This window comes from Corythoichthys intestinalis, chromosome 11, assembly GCF_030265065.1.
Source record: "Corythoichthys intestinalis isolate RoL2023-P3 chromosome 11, ASM3026506v1, whole genome shotgun sequence".
Taxonomy (NCBI): domain Eukaryota; kingdom Metazoa; phylum Chordata; class Actinopteri; order Syngnathiformes; family Syngnathidae; genus Corythoichthys; species Corythoichthys intestinalis.
Window position 1 is genome coordinate 10,865,027 of NC_080405.1, and position 22,229 is coordinate 10,887,255.

Sequence of the window (22,229 nt, forward strand, 5' to 3'; positions counted from 1 at the left end):
CACAGGCAATTAGGCTCGAGCGTATGACGTGGCACTCGCGAGGTTTCCGCCGCTATCGCCATTGTGGAAGCGAGAAACATAAACAGTGAGGCATTTCAACACAGGTCGCTCTTTAAAAATGGTTGGAAATTATTGTGCGGTAAAGAATTGCAACAACCGATCGAATAGAAAGGAGAATGTACAGCTCGACGGAACACCACTGAGTTTCTTCCGGATCCCTACATGGAGAAAAGGCGAGGGAAAGGTCATATCTGAATTTACCAAACGTCGAAGAATGGCATGGGTGGCCTCGATCAGAAGGAAGGGCATAACGTTTGATTCTCCAGTTACACAATGAGGTTGCTCTATGCACTTCCACTCCGGTAAGTTAATTTCGTTTGTTTATGCAAATTTCAGTAACGTTACGCCCTAAGTCGGCCTGTTGTTAGCTATAGCTACAGCTAAACAACTAGCATGCATACATGTGCATTGTCTTCATAAGACATAATTCCTGTCGTTGCTAAACGAAAAAGCTGTAATATTTTGACGTGAGAGAGTGGCAAAGAATTTGTACACAGGCTACATTTTCTGCAACAAAAAATTTGTACATCCGTGGTCACAGACTAATGTAAACACACATTGCCTACCTTTGCTAGAAAGATGGTGTTGCCGTTTGCTATGGTCATAATGTGCAGATGGTCATAATGTGCAGATCCTGCACCCATCCGCAGCAAAACTGTTCGTAGCTTTGTAGCGATTTGTAGTTTCGGAATTGTTGATGAGTGTAGTAACATACACCAAACACTAAATACAACATGATGTCCATTTCGCGTAGTGGTGGAAGCTTGTCGACATCTTCATTCCATTTGTGTTCAGCTTGCTCGTGAGGGTCAACATTGTTCACATCCTTAAAATTGCTCACATATCTGTCCTTCGCCGTGGTAACAACTTTGTCTCTGTATCGAACTGGCAAGTTTTCCCTACATTTTTCCATCTTTGGCACTCGTAGTTCAATTGTATTTGCCGTTAAGTTTAAATGTCCCGTGATGCAGACGTGCTTCCGCAATGGCTGCGTTGTTGCAAATCTCGCACGATCCCCTGCTGCTGTGACGTAAACGCTCGAGCCTAATTGCACACAAAATCACAGGCGGGGCTTACAGTACACAGTCAGCAATTAGTTTCTCAACAGGTCTAACTTGTAAAACATAAAATAAAAACAGAGATTACAATAACACAAATCTCCCATTAATATTATTTTTTATTTTTATAACGGGTGGGTTTGCGGAAGCCCTCTGATTGGTCAGTTGCCATGTATTAATCACGATATAACATAATCACTAATACATGCCTAGGGCCTCAAGGCCTCATCACCAAATATATCACTGCGCCGTTATATTCGTGCCTTGAGTCTGTGGCTTATAAACATATTTATCCTATCATATTTATGAACACATCTTATGCTGATTTAAATGTGGTGGTCAGTTATATAATTGCAATAGTACACTTGATGCTGTTGTTTAACATCATTGGTGGTACTCGAGTACAGCATACACAACACTCTCGTACTACTAATGTCTGACGTTAAACAACAGCATCTCGTGTACTATTGTTCAAAAGATTGGCACAGCGGCCAATATTAGGTGTGCTTACCATATTCCAAAACATTCCACACCGCGAGCATGTCCGGATTCTCCTCCACCTCTCTGTTTCGGGTTTACTGCGTGTGTCAGTGGCAGTTCTGTGTCTTTTGGCCACCCACGATCCAACGTACGGGACTGGATTGAATTTAGCCAATGGAGGTCCAACAAGATTTAGGAAGAGCAAATATGATATGGTGGATGTGAGCAGAGACGCACGGTTGGGAGTGCAAATCAAGTTAATTTGAGAAAATCCGCTCTCACATTCAGCACTTGCAATGGGAATATTGTTGATAGCCACATGTACTGTAAACCCATCAGTTCATCAGGCGTGTCGTTTCCATCTGAATCTCTGTACTTTCTGTAGGCCACAGCGACTCAACCTCCGTCTCTCCATACAGTGCATCTGCATCCTTGGGCCAGTACTGTGCGTAGAGCACCTTCGACTCCTCAATAAATTTGTTATATCCAGTTTTATCTGGCAACCAACCTCCTTGGGCTAACACGTGATTTGTTGGTCCAGCTTCTCAGTGCATCAACAAATCTCTGATTCTTTCAAATGACGTTAAATTTTTATAAACAACACGCAATCCTTGGGAATTGTTCTGTTAATGAATTCATGCATATTATTATTTTATACTGTAATGTCCGTAATTATGCACGGTCGATTTAAGAGACGCTGGGACTGGAGAGCTGTGAGGTAGTTGGAAGCGAGAAGGGAGACGGGCGAGAAGCAAAAGTTAGCGGTTTAATGTGGCGACAGTCCGCTGTTATTTTGTTTATTGTTTTCCTATTGTTGCCACAATAAAGTGGAGAAAGCCATCAACGACTCCTCTCCTTCTTTCCCCCCATTCGGGAATATTACAATACATTTTTTAAAACTGTTTTTATATTATTATTATTATTACTTTTTTTTTATACACGAGAGGTGCCAAATCTGCCAAAATATGTCCTGGAACACACGGAGGCCAAAATCAAGAGGTGCCAGAACGTGTTCCGGCATGTTCCAGCTCAAATTAACCCCTGCTGTAGGTGCATTCATATGTACACTTAAAACTCGTACAACAACATATTTTATTTATTTATTATTCCTTTTTTTTACCAGTGAAATTTATACTGGGGCACTGCAGATCAATACTGGAGCACGTGCCCAAATGAAATATGTCGGGGAACGCCCTTGTCCTGGATGTTGTCAACGTTGTCAGCTTCGCACAGTACTTACTCATGCTGATCTTGTTAGTATGACAACTCAAATATGGTTAATTCTTTTACTGAGAACTCTCTTGACTCATATAAAGTTCAACTTTTATATTGGCTCTCTTTGCCAATATCATGCCGTTTTTAACCTTTAAGGCCATCATACTGTTGACCTCGCTTTATCACCGCTCAGCAAGAACAAAGAGCTTTTTTCATGCTGATATAAAGTCAAATACAACATAGTTGTGTTTGAGTCAATGACAGTGCAGTTGTCCACCCACCTGACTTTGATGAAGGCAGTGTGGGTTCAGTTCCCACACAGTGAATGTGAATATGAATATGAATATGAATAGTTCTTTCTCTACACGGAAGCCTACTGTTATCCCCAAATCAGCTGGGATGGTATCCAACTCCCGGGCAAAACGTGAACAGAATAAACAGTATCAAAAATGGATAAACGATTAAGTCCACTTACTGTCCTCACTGGCACACATTATTAGAACACAAGCTTCGATGTGTGAAAGAAAAATTAGGACTTTGGTGAGGTACGTGTATCTCTGCGATAAGCACTGAAGCACAAGACTTTCAGCCCAGAAACGGACTCCAAGTTTAAAACAGTATACACGCACAGTCCCTCATGCAAGCAACCTTTGTCACATTGCATCTCATGTGCTTTATTATTTCCTTCTCAATCCATTAGTGAACAACACTTCCTTTATAATGAACTATTCCCCTTTAATAATTACATATCATGACACAAGGCATCAATTTTTGTTGCTGTTCTAGATCTGTCAGCTTTTGAGTTGAAGTTTTGAAATTAGTCGAAAACAACTGTCATACCTGAAACAACAGATAATTTTTTTCAAATCGTTCCTCAGTATTATAAGGAATACATACAGGAGCCAGCATGAAACCGTTCGTCGTCCGACTCCCTTCACTCTACAATGTAGCTTCTCCTCTCCATAGTTAGAATGAGGTTAATGAAATTCATTAACTTCAGTTTTCAGTGAAAATGGGACTCTAAATGTCAAAGTCTCGTTGGGAAGATGACCCCTCAGTGTCACTCAAACTGCGCTTGTGTAGGCTTTGCTGGGAGATTAAAAAACAAAAAGGACTCTTTCCTAATCATCTCACCACGGTTTTGCATATTGACATTTTTATCTGTCACTTTTGCTGATTAGGTGATAGAATTGTTCAAGCAGTCAATCATGAATTATGTCAACGCCATATGCGTGTGTGCATGAATGTCCATTTGTGTGCAGCAACCACAAACCTGAGGCCACGTCTACGCTAGGACAGATTTTCTCTGGGGTATTTTGCCGACTACTTTTATACCTTTCCGCACCATGTTTAAAGTGCTTTTAAGGCCTCCCACGTTTCTGTAAGGTATGGCTGCGTTTGTGCGAACTATGCATGCATAGAAAGGAGCAGCCTTAAGGCTGAGTTAAGGTTGAGATATGCTTCTGCGGCAGACCTACGTCGTCAAGACAAATCCGATTTACAACCCTTCGCTGTAGCCTAACGTGCGCCTCCACAGAATCCTGGCTGGGCGTCAAGTCACCACGCGTTGACGTGACGCAAATGGACTGTGATTGGTCCGCTCAGACTATTGTTTCCGGTTCAGTGCGAAATAACCTCCATTTTCAAACTTTGTTGTGCTTCACGCATAAATGGACCAAGCCGACGAGAGTATCATCAAAGAGGTGCGCAAGTACGACAACCTCTCATGAAGACATGATAAAGATTGCCAAATGGCAAGCAATTCGTGGAAGGAGATTGCTGAAAATACGGGGCTGGAGTTCAGCGATTGCATAAAAAAATAGAAGAACTTCCAAGACAAGTATGTGTGTGTTCGGAAGCGAATGGCCACACCGAGCGGTGACACGGTCGGGCAAAAACTGCCAGCTTTTTATCACTTTATGTCGTATTATTGGTTGGTGCACTTTATCATTTATTGGTTACATATGTTGCTGTGAGTGTGACTTATTTACAGTTTACAATTCAAGTAAATGAAGAATAAAGCACAGGTTTGGTCTCAAAAGAGTTGTTTTGATGTTTAATTTTCAACAACAGACAGTTCACACACTATACATACATCATCGCTGATTGAGAGTGCCTCGGTGCTTTAATGATAACTTGTTTACCCTCAAGGCTTCCAACGTAGTTTGGGAAGTTCCATAGCCGCCAGAAATCTATGGTTATGGCTTCCCACTAGCTAGTTGAAGGACACGGCAAAAAAAAAATCGAACAAAACGCTGGACAACGTAGCTTGCTGGCTTCCACCCTCCAATGCTAGAATTCATAATGTTACTGCCAGTCTCTATGCGGCATCAACGGTCGGACAGACCACCTCTGCAACCATCTTCTGAGTCGCCTGCACCTCAACATTTGTATGATCAACATTTGTGATGATTAACAACCCTAAGTGGCTTAGCAGTGAATTACAGAGCAACGCGTTACCTTGCCGCAGAACTATTGAATACTCATTGATGCTGTAGTCGCTACGCCATCACCGCAGCGCAGAAGCATAACTCAGGGTTTATGTGTTACATCATTGTCCAAGCGGTTTACCTCTGAACCGGAAACTATATACTGTACATATATATACTATCTCTCTCTCTCTCTTTCTCTCTCTCTCTCTCTCTCTCTCTCTCTCTCTCTCTCTCTCTCTCTCTCTCTCTCTCTCTCTATCTATCTATCTATCTATCTATCTATCTATCTATCTATCTATCTATCTATCTATCTATCTATCTATCTATCTATCTATCTATCTATCTATCCATCCATCCATCCATCCATCCATCCATCCATCCATCCATCCATCCATCTATCTATCTTTATATATATATAGAAAATGATCTACACAGAAATGGTTCACCAGACACAAAATGAAGCTCCTCCCATGGCCATCTCAGTCCCCAGACCTTGTTTTGTTTGCAAAAGGGGGTTGTACAAAGTATTAACACCAGGGGTGCTAATAATTGTGACACACATTATTTGATGTCAAATAATTTTTTCTTTATGTGGGATTTTTCCCCCACTGAATGAATGCACTTGTATTGAAGGTTGGATTTTTCTCTTTTTTTCCCATTAAGGTCCCATATTATTTGAATTAAAAAAAAAATTAGAAGCTAAAAAACACATCTTTTTCAGGGGTGCCAACAATTATGGAGGGCACTGTATAAGTGTTGTGAAAGAGTTGCCAAAGCTCAAACCAATAAAAGGCGCGGTCCAATGAATGCCCGTGTCCACTCGCATTTTTCTGTGTGCTAATACCGCGTCATTGTAAATTGTTTGAGGCAACGCATGAACGGTTCGTTCCGTGCCTGCGTTAATTGCGTCAAATATTTTAACGTGATTAATTAAGAAAATTAATTACCGCCCGTTAATGCGATAAATTTGACAGCACTAAAATATATGTACATGCAGATATCAGTTATCAGTTATAAGTCTTTGTTGGCTGTTTGTGAAGTTTTGTGCTTGTACGCTACATTCACTCAAATCCTGTGTAACTCCTGTGGGTGAAACCCCCACGTTCTTAAAACACATTAAGCCTGAATTTGTATCTGTAAACAAGTGAACGTGTTAACAATCATCCTGTGATGCATAAGCGGATTTTAGGACCGAAAAGTGTCATTGCATGTAATTGACTTTCCTATATCCATAAAAGTTGTAAAGCAATAAAACTGCAACAAAAATGATTGAAATGAACAAAAAATATATTTCTATCATGGGTCAAAATTATTTTTTGAACAGATCATGTGACTAGCAACTTAGACAGTCAATTGCTTTGCATATAATTTTCAACAACAACAAACATAAATTAGGGGAGGGCAATTTTACTTTTCAAATGATTTTTTTTCTTCGATTGAAAATATTTTTTTGATTGAGGCAACTTTTTTTGGGATTAAATTATTTAGACACAAATGTCTTACCCATAATATGGCCCCAAACACAAAAAGGATTGCTTTTTCAAAGAAAGAATAAGTGTTCAAATGCAAATGTCCATCCATCCATCCATTATCTTCCGCTTATTCCGGGGTCGGGTCGCGGGGGCAGCAGCTTTAGCAGGGAAGCCCAGACTTCCCTCTCCCTACCCACTTCAGCCAGCTGCTCCGGCGGGATTCCAAGGCGTTCCCAGGCCAGCCGAGCGACATAGTCTCTCCAGCATGTCCTGGGTCGACCCCGGGGCCTCCCGCCGGTGGGACATGCCCGGAACACCTCTCCAGGGAGGCGTCCAGGAGGCATCCGAACCAGATGCCCGAGCCACCTCAACTGGCTCCTCTCAACGCGGAGGAGTAGCGGCTCGACACCAAGCACTGCTTTCCTCTCCTCAGACGTCGGATGGTGGACCAGAATTTCCTCGAAGTCGTTTTCCATGGCCTCGCCAAACTCCTCCCATGTCCAAGTTTTTGCCTCGGCGACCGCTGAAGCCGCAGTCCGCTTGGCCAGCCGGTACCTGTCAGCTGCCTCCGGAGTCCCACAGGCCAAAAAGGCCCGATAGGCCTCCTTCTTCAGCTTGACAGCATCCCTTACCGCTGGTGTCCACCAGCGGGTTCGGGGATTGCCGCCACGACAGGCACCAACCACCTTATGTCCACAGCTCCGATCGGCCGCCTCAACAATGGAGGTGCGGAACATGGTCCACTCGGACTCAATGTCCCCCACCTCCCCCGGGACAAGGGAAAAGTTCTGCCGGAGGTGGGTGTTGCAAATGTTTCAATCTTATATATTTTTTCGCATTCAAAAACTTTTCCATGATTGAATTTTTTCATTTTTTGATTGAAGTGATTTTTCTTTTTGAAAACATATTTTTTGTGAAGCAACTTATTTTTTGATTGAATAATAAAGACAAAAATGTCCTAGCCAGAATGTGGCCCAAACACAAATCAACATTACTTCAATCAAAAAAGTTTCTTCAATCAAAAAAAAAAAAAAAAAAAAAAATTCACATAAAAAAAAAATTTAAAAAAAATTAAATCAAAGAAAAACAGTTTTCACACGCATTTTTTTTTTTTCAAATTTATTTTTGCATTCAAGCACCTTTTTTTTTTTTTGATTGAAGTGACTTTTTTGGGTTGAAAATATATACTGTGATTGAAGCAACTTTTTTGTGATTGAATAATAAAGACACAAATCTACCTCCATATGGCTCCACCCAGGGGATACAATTTTTGACTGTGTAACTACATTGGCACGACACCGGCGGGCGTACCATATTCAATGCATGACGATCTTGGCGAAATGTATTGCCTAAGCAGCCTGATTTAGAATTCCCCTCAAGAATGATGGATGAATTTTATTGCTGACACAGCGTTTCGGGGTCATCAACATGTTGTGCCCCCCGCCCCAAAAGTCAAACACCGCCTATGCTGTGGTGTTTTATTTTGAAGGTGCAGAGCGGATGTTGTTGGTGTGATTCTGAGTAAATGCCGACTGTGAGCGCTTTTCTCTCCTCTCGCGTCTGATCTCCTGCACTGTGCGGGGACGTGTTGATAACCTACGTATCGTCTCAGCGCGGAACAGGACGGTCGCCACGCCTTTGAGGAACCACATTGACACGGCGTCAGCTCACCCCTCTGGTCCACCTGGCATTCTCCCCGCCACCTACCTTACCTAAGAGGAACATTTTCTCCTCGTACATCAATCACGCACGCTGCGCTACCTGTTTGGAGTGTCATATCGTGCTTCTGCGGGGACGTAAATCAATTGGAGGGATATCTGGACGTCCACTCCCGTTAATATTGGATAGTAACACATCGGATGAAGTATGGGCATTGCAGTGTAGTGCTGGTAAGGACTCACATTTTCATGAATAATGTATAGTAATTGTGTTCTCCTAACGCCCTCAGTCGGTCCGTTTCTTATGAAAAATGAATACTGACAGTGTCATCTACTGTGATAAGACACCTAACGATGATCGTTTCCAGAAATTGCACTGAAGCTTTTAGCGCAAGGGTGTACGTGTTTGCACGGGGGCGCATGAGAGTTGGTCCCTGCACCCGGTTTTAGTGACCAACTGACCATGTGACGGTACAGTATTGGACGCTGTATGGATAAAGATGGATCTCCCATTTAATTATCCCACTGCTTAGAGTGACAACATCCTATTTTTTCCATTGGTGAGTTGACGCTTGATGCAAACTCTACTACTGACTTACTGCCTGGTCAGTGGCCTCTACATTGCACCTGCACAATCTCATGAGATCCAATACAAGAGTTGATTAAAAAATAAATAAATAATTAAATAAATGAAAGTCAAAACCAAAATATTTGCTGTTTTGATCAACATCTTGCATGTGAAATTAACAAAACCACCGTCCAACACATGGATAGGTGTATTCATACTCTGTGTTGCTGCCACAACAGGAAAAAAAAGTTATGTTTTGCGTTGTAAGCTGATACAATTTTATTACATAAAGCAGGGGTCCCCAAACTTTTTCCTGTAAGGGCCACATTACTTTTCCCTTCTCTGATGAGGGGCTGGGCTCAGTTTGTAACAGAAAAAGTGTGACGATTGCAGGAGTGCCTAAATGTAAAAAAATATTGTTTTTCAGAAAGCCACAATCAAATAACCCTTTCTGGATTCTTCACGGAACAAAAGTAAATAAAATAAAATAAAAATAATAATATAATATAATAATAATAATAACACTATTAATTAAATAGATGATAACCAAATAACCCTCTCTGAGTTCTTCACAGAAAAACGCCAGGAAATAACACTATTGAGAAAAAAAAAAAAAAAAAACATTCAAAATGCTCTCTGGTATTGTTCAGGGGGCCGGACCAAATGTGGAGGCGGGCCGTATCCGTATAAATTTAACGTTTTAATGTGCTGTGTTTAATACAGCATGATTAGTTCATATCATAACTTGTTGACTTTGATAAATTTGACTACTAATTCTTGCAAAAAAATACATAAATAAATACTAAATAGAAATAAAAACTTAGTTTTTCTTCTGGTTCGGGTCCCTAGAAGAGCCCCATGTGAAATCTTTGTATAAAATTTTATCTTTATATATACAGTAGGTAGATACATATATCCTGTACTACTAAAATCATAATTTCTTTAAAAATTTGTTACAGCAACTGCTTGAGATGTCTTGTTAAATTGCCAAAATAAAATCATTTTTACTTGACTTGATATGAGGAGTGTGACAAAATATCAAAAAGGTGGTATAATGCTATAATTTATAGCCCAAAAGGTGATCAAAATGATCCCACCAAGAATTGTTTTTAAAAAAGTGTCTCACACACACACAAAAAGGAACCAACATTGCAACCATTGGCAGCGCTAGACATCTTATTTATTTTGACTGAATTGGACGTCGAGCACCGTCAATGGGACTGAAGCCAGAGCATTCACAGCCAGTCTTTAGTAGGCATTTACAGGTCCTGTTGATTTTGACTCTCTGTTCTGTAACCCAAAATTAACAGGAATTGACCTGGAAATTCCCCAAATTAAACAAGAAGTGAGCGAAAATCAACAGAAAATGACGTGAAATGCCCCAAAATCAACTCATTTCCTGGCATTGGCTGCCACGGACGTACTAGTGATATACTCACAGCAGAAGGATGAAAATAGCTTGTTTTTCTGTTAATTTGTTCTTTTGTTGAATATTCTAGAATGATTTCCTGACCAATGTATCAATAATGGTTGTATCGCCATATCGTGAGATCATCGTTATCGAGAGCCAATTATATCGCAAATCATATCATATCGTGAGCTACTCAGAGGTTCACACCCCTGCTTGATATTCAAAATATTCCAGGTACAACCCATAGCAAAAAGTATGGAATTACCAGTCTCGGACGAGCACTCACTCAGACATTTTATCATTTAGAACAAACTCAGATAAAAAGCTTGAAAAAATAATTAATTAGTTCAAAAGTGTAACTCTTTAGCATTCAGAAACACTAAAAGAAATGAATAAAAAACATTGTGGTGGTCAGTAAATGTTAATTTTATAGAGCAAGTGCAGGGAAAGACCGTATTGGCCCGAATATAAGATGGCCCTGATTATAAGACGACCCCCTCTTTTTCAAGACTCAAGTTTGAAAAAAGACTTTTTGAACACCAAATTAATTGTTATACAGCAAATAATTACAGTACATCCTAAACAAATGATTAAAACAATATATTTGAGGGAAAAAGCATGTTATTTTGCCTCATTCAAATCCTAATATCTGAACATTTAAATATGTAAACTAAAGTGCAATCACATTAGTAAATGAATGGTGTCTGGTTTTTGAAATGTAAATAAACCTTGTGGGTAAAATGATAAAAATAAAATATAGAATAAAATTTAAAATGTAAATATTGTGATAAAACAACAAAATTGCAATAACTGCATTAACCATCAAAGTGAAGTCTAACTGTAACTGTAGTCTTGAAACAAATCTGAATAAGGAAAAACATTGCAATAAAACAATGCAAACTGTAAACTAAAAAGAGTAGCTGAGATCTGTCATGACAGAACATCGCTTCAATGATATCTGGCGCCATCTAGCGTCGTGAATGGGAGAGTAGCTGAGATCTGTCATGACAGAACATCGCTTCAGTGATATCTGGCTCCATCTAGCGTCATGAATGGGTGTAATGTCTAGACCGCGAATATAAGACGACCCCCTCTTTTCAGTCTTATTTCAATGCAAAAAACAGTCTTATATTCGGGCCAATACGGTATATATGGAATCACTCCATTCTGAAGAAAAAAAATATGGAATGTTTTTTATTCATTTCTTTTAGTGTTTCTGAATGCACTTTTGAACTAATTCATTATTTTTTCAAACTTTTTATCTGATTTTGTACTTTTGCCAGGAGTTGTAGTATACATATAACCTAAAGAACTATCACTACATTTTGAAATATATTATCTTTACATAAATATATCATTATGCAATGTAACACTGCATTATTTTTCATATTGTGGCAGGAATATGCCTCTGTGCTATATTGTTAAAAAAAAAAAAAATCAGAATCACTATAGCGGTTTTTTGCTCCAGGCTGACTGATGTAGCAGCTTGGCAAAGTGAGCTAAGAAGGATTTGTTATCTGTCTTTGGCAGCTTACTGCAAGGTGCACGAACTCGAGGTGTGCTCTGTCACAAACCAGTTAGGTGGGGAGGAAGCTTACTCGGGTTTGCTGATATTACCAGTCAAGCCACTTGCGTGCGTCATTCCCACGCCTTCAGCTCCTCTCGGCTTCTCCGTGCTTCACATAACATTGGTGGACCTCTGAAGCTTCCTCCAATTTAGAATGCGACCATGGAAAATGTGTGTTTGCTTCACTGCAGTTTATTCCTTTTGTCGGCACAGCGTGCCTTTTGAGTTGATTTCAGCCTCTGTTGATTAAGCTGTGCAAAAGTCTTAGATCACCATGGACATCCCTGCCGTAATGGCCCTTTTCACAGTAGCCATGATGACTTTGTCAAACAGTAAATGGTAGGAAAGATTCCGTGAGATTACAGCTTCATTCAATCCACTGTAGGTTTAAGAGAGGCAGCTTCCTGCAATTTGACAATGTTGAGCAACTTGTGTACACTCGGGAGGTCAAATTGTTGGCTGATTAATTCAGACAAAATGCAATGCAGTGCACTATCCATTTGTAAGCTGCAAGGATGCTTTTCATTTAATATTGATAAGTACTGAATGTACTGAAAAGACAGGCAATTGAAAGTAAATGTGTACGCTGTGTTATTATGCTGGCGTAAAAAAACGTGCAAATTGACAATAAATGTTCTTTAAATACAGTGGTACCTCTACATATGAATTTAATTCGTTCCAGGACCTCATTCGTAAGTCAAAATGGTCGTATGTCGAGCGGGATTTCCCCATAAGAATACATTATAATTTGATTAATTTGTTCCACAGCCCAAAAACCAATGCTAAATCATGAATATATGCTGCTGGTGCAATTACAAATAGCAGTTACACATAGCCAGTGTTGGTAATCTTACTTTAAAATAGTAATTAGTTAAAGTTAAAAATTACTTCTTACAAAAAGTAATTGAGTTTGTAAATCTGTTACCTCATTGTAAGAGTAATTAGTTACTCAGCAAAGTAACCGGCGTTACTTTTCATGTTCCTATTACATTAAACATTCTGGAACATCTTTCACATCAAATATGTTTATATTACCTGATTTAATTGAACTGATACACCTAATGCATATTTTTCAATATACAGCTCTGAATATCCTGTCTTTGGTCTTGTTTTTTTTTGTTTGTTTGTTTTTTTTTATTAAAAAAAGCATCACACAAGGTTCATGGATAGTTCATTCAAGAAAAGTTTAGGGAAAGTGACTATTTTTTGGTAATTAAAAAAACGAATTACTATTATATTGTAGCATCTACAAGAACAACGCCAACTTGGTGATGATAATGCACAATAAGTGTAAAAACTGTAGATTACTTTGAATTCATTTTACTCAAAGTTGCCCGAAAGTTTAAGATGACGCTCGCCACGCTAAATGCTAATGCGAATGCTATGCTAATGCTCCGAGCCAATCATCGTCCCGCTGGGTGGGGGCCGTGGCTCTGGGGTGGCGTATTCGCTCATCTGCGTGTCGCATGTTTGGTGGGGCTCACGAGCAGCTGGATGTGATTGGGCGCGCTCGGGTGGGGGGCCCCAGTGCCGGGATTGGCGATGGGGCGGCGTAGGGTCGGTTGCCGAGGGGCTTACAGTAACAAAGAATTCACACGATTATTGCTTTCTAGATCACAGAGCTGATTTGTGTACACTTCACCCCAACCACTTATCTTATACACTCCCCCTCCCCCCTCCCCTTCTTTCCCTGCTCAACAGGCCCCCCACATGGTGTCAACCGGAAATACATCTAGCTGACGATAGCACCATATTCATAGTTAGTGTAGGTGTGCAATGTATTTCTTGTTGTTGTGTTTCTTTTCTTTCTTTTCTTGTGTTTCTTTTTTTTTCTTCTGTTCCCCCATAACCCCTTCCTGTTCGCTGTTTTGTCATAATAAACAAGGTATGTTGAATGATAATACGTGAGTATGTCATATTCTCAATGTATAACATTAAAACTGTTCAGACCAACCGGAGACTTAGACTTCCATTCTCCATGTCAAACAGCTGAACAGGACAGGTTTATATAAAAATAAATAAATAAATAAATAGATAAATAAATAAATAAAAAATAAATAAAAAAAGAAACTGGCTTTATTATGAAATTCCGAAGGGTTCGGTGAATGCACCTGTGAAACTCGTGGGGTTCGGCAACTTTAGCACGGTAAGGAACCACGGGTCTAGAAAGATGACGAGTCAGTTTTTACCTTGGATGTCGAAAGGATGCGATCGTATGTCGATGTACCACTGTACTTAGCTTCTTACTGTAATCTGCGCATGTCAAAATAATTTCTTCCGACTAACTTTCCAATGTATGAACACTTATTGGTTGATTTATTTGGGTTAATAGGTATAACTTAACTGCCATAAGACCGTCATAATTATGACATGACATTATCATGGGCATTAATGAATGAACATGTCATCTGGCAAATTATGTCACTAACTCCATTTATATCCAGCTCGGATCTTTTACACCCATTCAAAAGGGAGATAATTTGCCGGATAACACAAAATGACATCTGTCATAAGCATTCATAAATGCTCATGGCAGTTTCATGTCATAATTATGATAGACATCTGTCATAAGCATTCATTAATGTTCATGGCAGTGTCATGTCATAATTATGATAGTCTTATGACATTCTTATGGCACCACTGTCAAATAAAGTGTTACCAAATTCCATAAATAGCAATTAATGAAATAACTACAACAGTAACTGAAGAAATAATTAGCACAGAACATGATTTTTTTATTTATTTACAACTGTAGCGCTGCAATGCATGCTAGGAGGCATGTTGGACAACAACAGTGTTAACATCAGGTGGCAGCAGAGGTGGACTGTCGTGTGACGGTCTTACGATGCCGCTATCAATTAAACAAATCAAATCCTCAAAGCAGCAAAATTTGAACTTGAATTTGACAGCAGCATAATAAGACTGTCATAAGACCGCCATAATTATGACATGACACTATCACAGGCACTACTGAATGCTAATCACAGATGTCGTTAATTGTCATCCGGCAAATTAAGTCACTGACTCCATTAATGTCCAGTTTGGATCTTTTACATCCATTCAAAAGTGAAATAATTTTCCGGATAACACAAAATGAGATCTGTCATAAGCATTCATTAATGCTCATGGCAGTGTCATGTCATAATTATGATAGTCTTATTACATTCTTATGGCGCCACTGTCAACTAAAGTGCTACCAAATTCCATAAATAGCAATTAATAAAATAATTAGAACAGTAACTGAAGAAATAATTAGCACAGAACACGAATTCTGATTTGTTATTTACATCTGTAGCGCTGCAATGCATGCTAGGAGGCATGTTGGACGACAACAGTGTTGACAGCAGGTGGTAGCAGACGTTGACTGTCTCCCCCAAAAGAACAGTGATGGCCAAATGAAGCTTCTTGAATCAATGAAGCTTTGAACCAATTGGCCGCAAGGCTTCATTGATTCGTGTGACGGTCTTACGATGCCCCTGTCAATAAAAGAAATCAAATCCTCAAAGCAGCAAAATTTGATTCAAAGCTATTTTCTAATCGCGTTACCGTAGTTTTCGGACTTAAGCCGATACTTTTTTCCCTTCATTTTGAATCCTGCGGCTTATAGTCCAGTGCTTCTTATTTGTTGATTTATTTGGCTTAATAGGTAACACTTTATTTGATAGCAGCGTAATAAGACTGTCATAAGACCGCCATAATTATGACATGACACTATCATGGGCATTACTGAATGCTAATGACAGATGTCATTAATTGTCATCCGGCAAATTAAGTGACTAACTCCATTATTTTCCAGTTTGTATCTTTTACATCCATTCAAAAATGAAATAATTTTCCGGATAACACTAAATGACATCCGTCATAAGCATTCATTAATGCTCATGGCAGTGTCATGTCATAATTATGATAGTCTTATGATAGTCGTATGGCGCCGCTGTCAAATAAAGTGTTTCCAAATTCCATAAAAAGCAATTAATGAAATAATTATAACAGTAACTGAAGAAATAATTAGCACAGAACATGAATTTTGATTTATTTACATCTGTTGCGCTGCAATGCATGCTAGGAGGCATGTTGGACGACAACAGTGTTGACAGCAGGTGGCAGCAGAGGTTGACTGTCTCCCCCAAGAGAACAGTGATGGCCAAATGAAGCTTCTTGAATCAATGAAGCTTTGCAAGCAATTGCTTCATGGTGGTTCATTTGGTCATGTGACGGTCTTACGATGCCGCTGTCAATTAAACAAATCAAATCCTCAAAGCAGCAAAATTTGATTCGAAGCTATTTTTGTAATCGCGTTACCATAGTTTTCGGACTTTAAGCCGATACTTTTTTTCCCTTCATTTTGAATCCTGTGGCTTATAGTCCAGTGCAGCTTATTTGTTGATATATTATGCTTAATAGGTAACACGTTATTTGACAGCAGCATAATAAGACTGTCATAAAACCGTCACAATTATGACATGACACTATCATGGGCATTACTGAATGCTAATGACAGATGTCATTAATTGTCATCCGGCAAATTAAGTCACTAACTCCATTAATGTCCAGTTTGGATCTTTTACATCCATTCAAAAGTGAAATAATTTTCCAACAGTGTTGCCAGAAGGTGGCAGCAGAGAATGTCTGTCTCCCCCAAGAGAACAGTGATGGCCAAATGAAGCTTTGCAGTCAATTGGTTCAAAGCTTCATGGTGGTTCATTTGGTCTTATGACAGTCTTATGATGCGGCTGTCAAATGAAGTTTTACCCGTTGATATCTTTTGGTGTAACTATCCCATAATACAGTGAGGACAGCTGTGTTTTATAGTCCAGGGCGGCTTACATATGAAAAAAATGGCGTTTTCGTGTCAAATTTGGTGGGTGGCACATCATAGTCAGGTGCGCCTTATAGTGCGAAAATTACGGTAATCGGATCAATATTTTTAGTGTCCATGAACACTGTGCATCCTATCAGAATTTTAATCCGAACGCTAAAAAGAAAATATTTGTCCATGTAAACATACCCAGTGTGTAAGAAGCAGGCAGGCTCTGTCTGTCTGGGCTGGGAGAAACATCCGTCTGCTTGCAATGACTTCTTTATCCCCGCCACAAGGTTTATGGTGGTGCAAAGTGCACAAGGGAGGAGGCTGTTGCTTGAGTGTGTGTCAGTCCCAGAATTCTATATTTCTTTTCTTGAGACCTGAGATAATTTCCTCACACTCTTGAGGCAGAGCAATCTAAGCCATCTATGCAAGGGAATCCTCTTCTCCAAATGCTTACTGTAATCAATCATTCTACATTTAGCTGGTGAATGGTCCAGGGTGTTTACCGCCTGTTTTTGCTCCTCTTTGCACCTGATGAAGTCAGGTGCAAAATAAAATGGATGGGTACCCACTTTGTGCAAACTGTCTGGGAAAGCTTTGCGTTTCCTTCAGAATGAGTTTACCATGGTGCCATACTGTACAGCACTGGTCTCTAAACTATTACACAAAGGGAAGCAGTGGGTGCAGGATTTTATCCCAACAAAAAAGACGAGACTTTTGCACCAATCTGGTGTAATCAGTTGATTGCAGTCAGGTGCTGCTTGTTTAGCAGAAACCTCAATGGTTAAACTGTCTGTGTTCGATCGGTTGGAACAAAAACCATGATCTACAGCAGCCCTTGAGGACCAGTTTGGAGACCCCTGCTATACAGTATTTGAGAAGAAGTACGGTATTTTTGATGTAATGACAAAAGAAAAATGATGCTGTTATTTTCTTCAATATTAACTTCCTGTAGATGTAATGGTCAAGTGGAGCAATACTTCCACTCCAAATAGTGTATGTCAGACAGGAACTGAAATCTTTTCAGGAGGTCTCCGCCGGGGAAGTTGCATAAGTCAAACAAGAACTTGTTACATACAGTGACAAATAAAACAAAATGCTAAGTGTGCATTTTCATTTCATTATGAAACATGTTAAGGCTTCTGTTGGCACGTGTGCCTTGCAGTTCTGAGATCAAGGGTTCCATCCTGGGCTCCGACAATCCTGTTGGAAATCTGCGTGTTATACCCCGTTTTTGCCGGGTACTTCAGTTTCCTTCCATATCCCAAAAACATAGTTAGCTGGGATGATGAATAAATGAGTGAATAAAAATAAAACATTCAGTGTTCCTGCTCAATGTGACAATTAATTTGCCAGAAAGTATTGTTTTGGTAAACAATAGGGATGTCCCGATCATATATTTTTGCAGTCGAGTCAGTCACCTGATTTTGAGAATCTGCCGATAGAGTCCCATTCAGATACCAAGAACAATTTTTTGTTTTGTTTTGTTTTGTTTTTAATTGAACAAAAGTTCCAAACATGTTTCAGTACGTTGCTTTTTACAGTACTTCCTCATCCGCTTTTTCCGGGAGTGTTGCGGAGTATATAACGTATATATGTTTGTATCTTTTGGCAATGCCATTGTATGTCTGGATTATTTTGTTACTTTTTAGCCCTTGAAAAAGTAAAAATATATACTGTATGGCGGAAAACACTCAAGTGGCTTGAAGTTCCGCTCTGAGACCCCAATTTGGCCAAATTTCAAAATTGTCCTATATGCATGTGTGATACATCATTGGAAAGCTTAAAATTTCAATTTTATGGGGAAGGACATTTTTTTAATAGGAGGGCATTTAAAAATAAATAAATAAATAAATAAAATACCGGTAAACCCTAACTCGAGGTAAAAGCATGGAAGAACATAATTAAAGACACCATGATTTTAACAAGATATTATCGCGTATTTACCTTGTTTCGATCCCAAAACTCCGTGTAGCATGTCTCAAGATAAGACACATATGTGAATGGCGATAACTGGACTTTTTGGGGATTTTATGGGTGAAACACAGTATATAGCAAGGGTCGCAAAGCATAAATCGCAGACATTAAGAAGTGGTCGAGATTTTCTTTTTCAAATATTTACCCGTTTAAATGTTTTTGGGTTTTTTTTCCAAGTTTTCTTTGTTTGGATCGATTATTTATCATCTAAAATATCGATGAAAATGTGACAGTAACAAAAAAAAAAAAAAAAAACGATTCACTGATAGTTATGAGGTAGTTATCCGTGACCTATTTACAGACACTGTTTATTTCATTGTGACGTAATTTGTCCAAAAGTTTAAAATATGCGAGTGAATAATTTTGTAAAGTTTTTTTTTTTTTTTTTTTTTTTTACTAAATATTAGACATCAATTAATGATTCTAAGCTAAAAATGATAGACATTTCGAATAATGCATATGATTACTTACCTTCTTTTTTTATGGCTGAGTTGAAACAAAAGCGGTTGCGCAGTGTCTGTAAACGGTGGTCTCAAGAGTAAAACGGACAAATTCAAAATAGTTCCGGGGCTTAATGCGTCTTGAAACTACTATGGCAGCATATACAGTAGACATATTGTTCTCTCAAACACAACAATATTTTTGGCTTAAAATACAGCAGTTTTTTTAAAGAGGGGTGCAAGAGCAGAAACTGCTTTTTCAGCCTTGTATTGGAAAAATTTAACGTTGCGATATATATTGTCAATGCTCCACACTTACTTTTTTGCATTGATTGCACCTAAATTTTTTCTTCAGGTGCACCACCACAAAATGTAGGTGCACAGAGCTAACCACTGTTCCAACGTGCCACCTTCATAATATGAATTATTCTTAAAGAAGAATAACGTAGAAAAAATGCTTGTCCTTATTTAATGCTTCATTTAATGAGTCCACTCAAATGCATTGACGCTGCCGAGAACAGCCTCTCACTGGAATAAGTTGCCACATTTTGGTGTGTAATAAACTAAACGATGGTTGACACTTTTTCGCCTTTAATCGTAGAGCTACCGAGCCTTCTTTCGCTAGATCAAAGCTACAAACCTGTCAAACATCGTTAACTTTAAGTACCAAACACCAGCTAGTGAGTAGTGACCAAGAGAAGAAACAAGTTTGGCGTATTGCTTAGCTAGCAGGAGGGAGGCGAAATGAAAAATAAAAATAAATATATTTTTTAAATTAAAAACACGATCCTTTTCACCTGATTCCGATCCTCTGAATTGATAAACAATCGGCCCGATTTCGGATCACGTGATCAGGTCGGAACATCCCTAGTAAACAAGTCAGGTTTTGTAAAGAATGTGTTTGGATGACAGAGCTGTTGTATAGTGGTTCAAATAGCCGCTGTGCATCTAGCATTGTCAGTTCCCATTCAGTGCCCCGTTCTGTACATTTGATTGATTTGGCAGTGGTGAGCCCAAGTCAGCTCAACATCTCTGCCCCCTGAGTCGCTGAATAGGGTAAGTGGCATTGAAAGTTTATGGATGGATGAGAGAGGAAGACAAAACAGAACATTTTATGGTGCACCTGACAGAGCCTCACGTTATGGCAGAACTTGATGAGGAGAGTCACTCTGTCAAAATAATGATGTGCATGGATATGCAGTAGGGAGCTAAAACGGGAACAAGAAGGAATTTTGATGGAATACAGAGAGAGAAGTGGCGGAGCCACAGTGGGGAATTCAACAGGCATCTAATTACCTCCCAACAGGAACCTTGACTCCATGGAAACGCTTCACACACACACAGTGGGAGCGACCACGGCTGCCACATGGCTATTGACACACATAGATTGTCTGAGCTGAGAAAGGAAACAGAATTAGATTGCATCCGACTGAACTATATTAGAGTATATTATCGCTCTTTTCAGTGCATTTGACTTTATCCCACAAATAATCAGCACAATTTCCTATTGTTAGTCATATAAATGCATTTCAGGACAATGATTGTGTATTGTAATGATCAATTGATCAGACTAATAATAACATTCCCTGTCCACAATGGTTTCTTTTTGTGATCTTTCTAGATATTTTATAGCAGAGATGGCTGATTTTAAGATTGAGATACAGTAGTATATCGAAAATGTTTTTAGCTCAATCTCAGTGATCAGCTATGACATATTTAATCGACCAAATGTGCTATAGTTTGGCCGACAGCAAACAGTCTCCCAAAAGGAGTCCTATGTTAATGGTCCAATTTAGATTTTTTTTAAATACTCCAGTTCAGGTAAACTGCAACCCTACATATAATGTGCACTGAAAGATAAATTGCATATCATTTTTTTAAACACCTGCTAGCTTAACGCTCATACACAACGTAGAACAGCATTCATGCGCTAATGGAAATTAGCATCACTTCACGTTACTTCTCCAAATGGTTCATATTCACACACAAACACCACCGGACCCATTTCGTTGCAAATTCTTTAAAACTGTCACCTAAAAAAACAGTTTATAAAACGAAGGGATTTTTTTTTTAACTTTCAAAAAATATTTTTGTTCCAAAGCCTATTATAGTGTGTATAGTCAACTATAGGGGTGAGTATTGCCTCATGTCTGACGATACGATTTGTATCATGAGTCGCAGGCAGGGGTGAAAGTGGGCCGGAACGCACCGGATCGGCGTTCCGCCAATACGATGGCGGAGCGCCGTTCCGGCGTACGGTGCTTTGATCCCGAAAATATGAAGGCAACTGTCAAAACCCAATGTTTAAAAAAAAAAAAAAAACTGCCACGCTGCCACACACGCATCTCCAATAAGAACAATCTACTAATGTCAGATTTACATACACAAGTGTTAACAATACAAGCCTAATAAAGAGCTTGCTTAGCGTCATCCGTTTTCACTGATTTTTATTATTCATTTATTCTATGTAGTTCTCCCCAAGTCGCATTGCCTGTAGCCCTTTTTCACACATATTACCAGGGAATTTCCCATATAAGGTAACACAGGATTTACTCTCGTCATTGCTTTCGTGCATGAAAAGATTCCGAGAATGAAGCCGGTTGGACGCTTTCACAGACTTGACCTGTGTTGCCCACTGGCACTCTCTGTGCGTGGAAGGCTGCTGGGTGATTTTATAACCTGGACATTACGTCATTTTTGGTCAGCATTGTCACAATGTTGGTCAAATCCTGTCGTGTTTTGTTCCGGAGGGAGCGTTCGCCGACGTGTAACTGCAACCAATTTAAGGTCATCAAGAGGTAAGATCGGGCCTAAAAAAACTCCAGCCCAACCCGACCCGGGTCCGCTGGTATTAATGCCCGACCCGCCCGAGCCCGATCAATTAACTTGATTTGCAGGCCCAAAAAAAACCCCAAATGTTATGTTTTATTTGTAGGCCCGAGCCCGGAAAAAACGCCTCAAAATTCTATGTATTACTTGTGAGAAGGAGAGGGAAGGGATGCTTCAGTCAGACCTGGACAGATCACTGCTTGCTGCTAGGAAAAACGGACTGGTTGCGTTTTGCGTGATCACATTTGGTGACAA

The 22,229-nt window shown here is 39.5% G+C and overlaps 1 protein-coding gene across 4 annotated transcripts in view; it reads left to right on the top strand.

Moving 5' to 3' along the window:
* The first annotated feature begins 8,269 nt into the window (after positions 1-8,269).
* The window catches only part of LOC130923873 (ras-GEF domain-containing family member 1C-like), an 84,109-nt gene continuing 70,149 nt past the window's right edge, over positions 8,270-22,229 (top strand). For all 4 annotated transcript variants that reach the window (XM_057849971.1, XM_057849972.1, XM_057849970.1 and 1 more), the window contains exon 1: positions 8,270-8,606. Coding sequence is in view for 1 of the 4 variants with exons in the window: in XM_057849970.1 (XP_057705953.1) it covers positions 8,577-8,606 (30 nt within the window). In the remaining 3 variants the exon portion in view is untranslated. The remainder of the gene's footprint in view (positions 8,607-22,229) is intronic.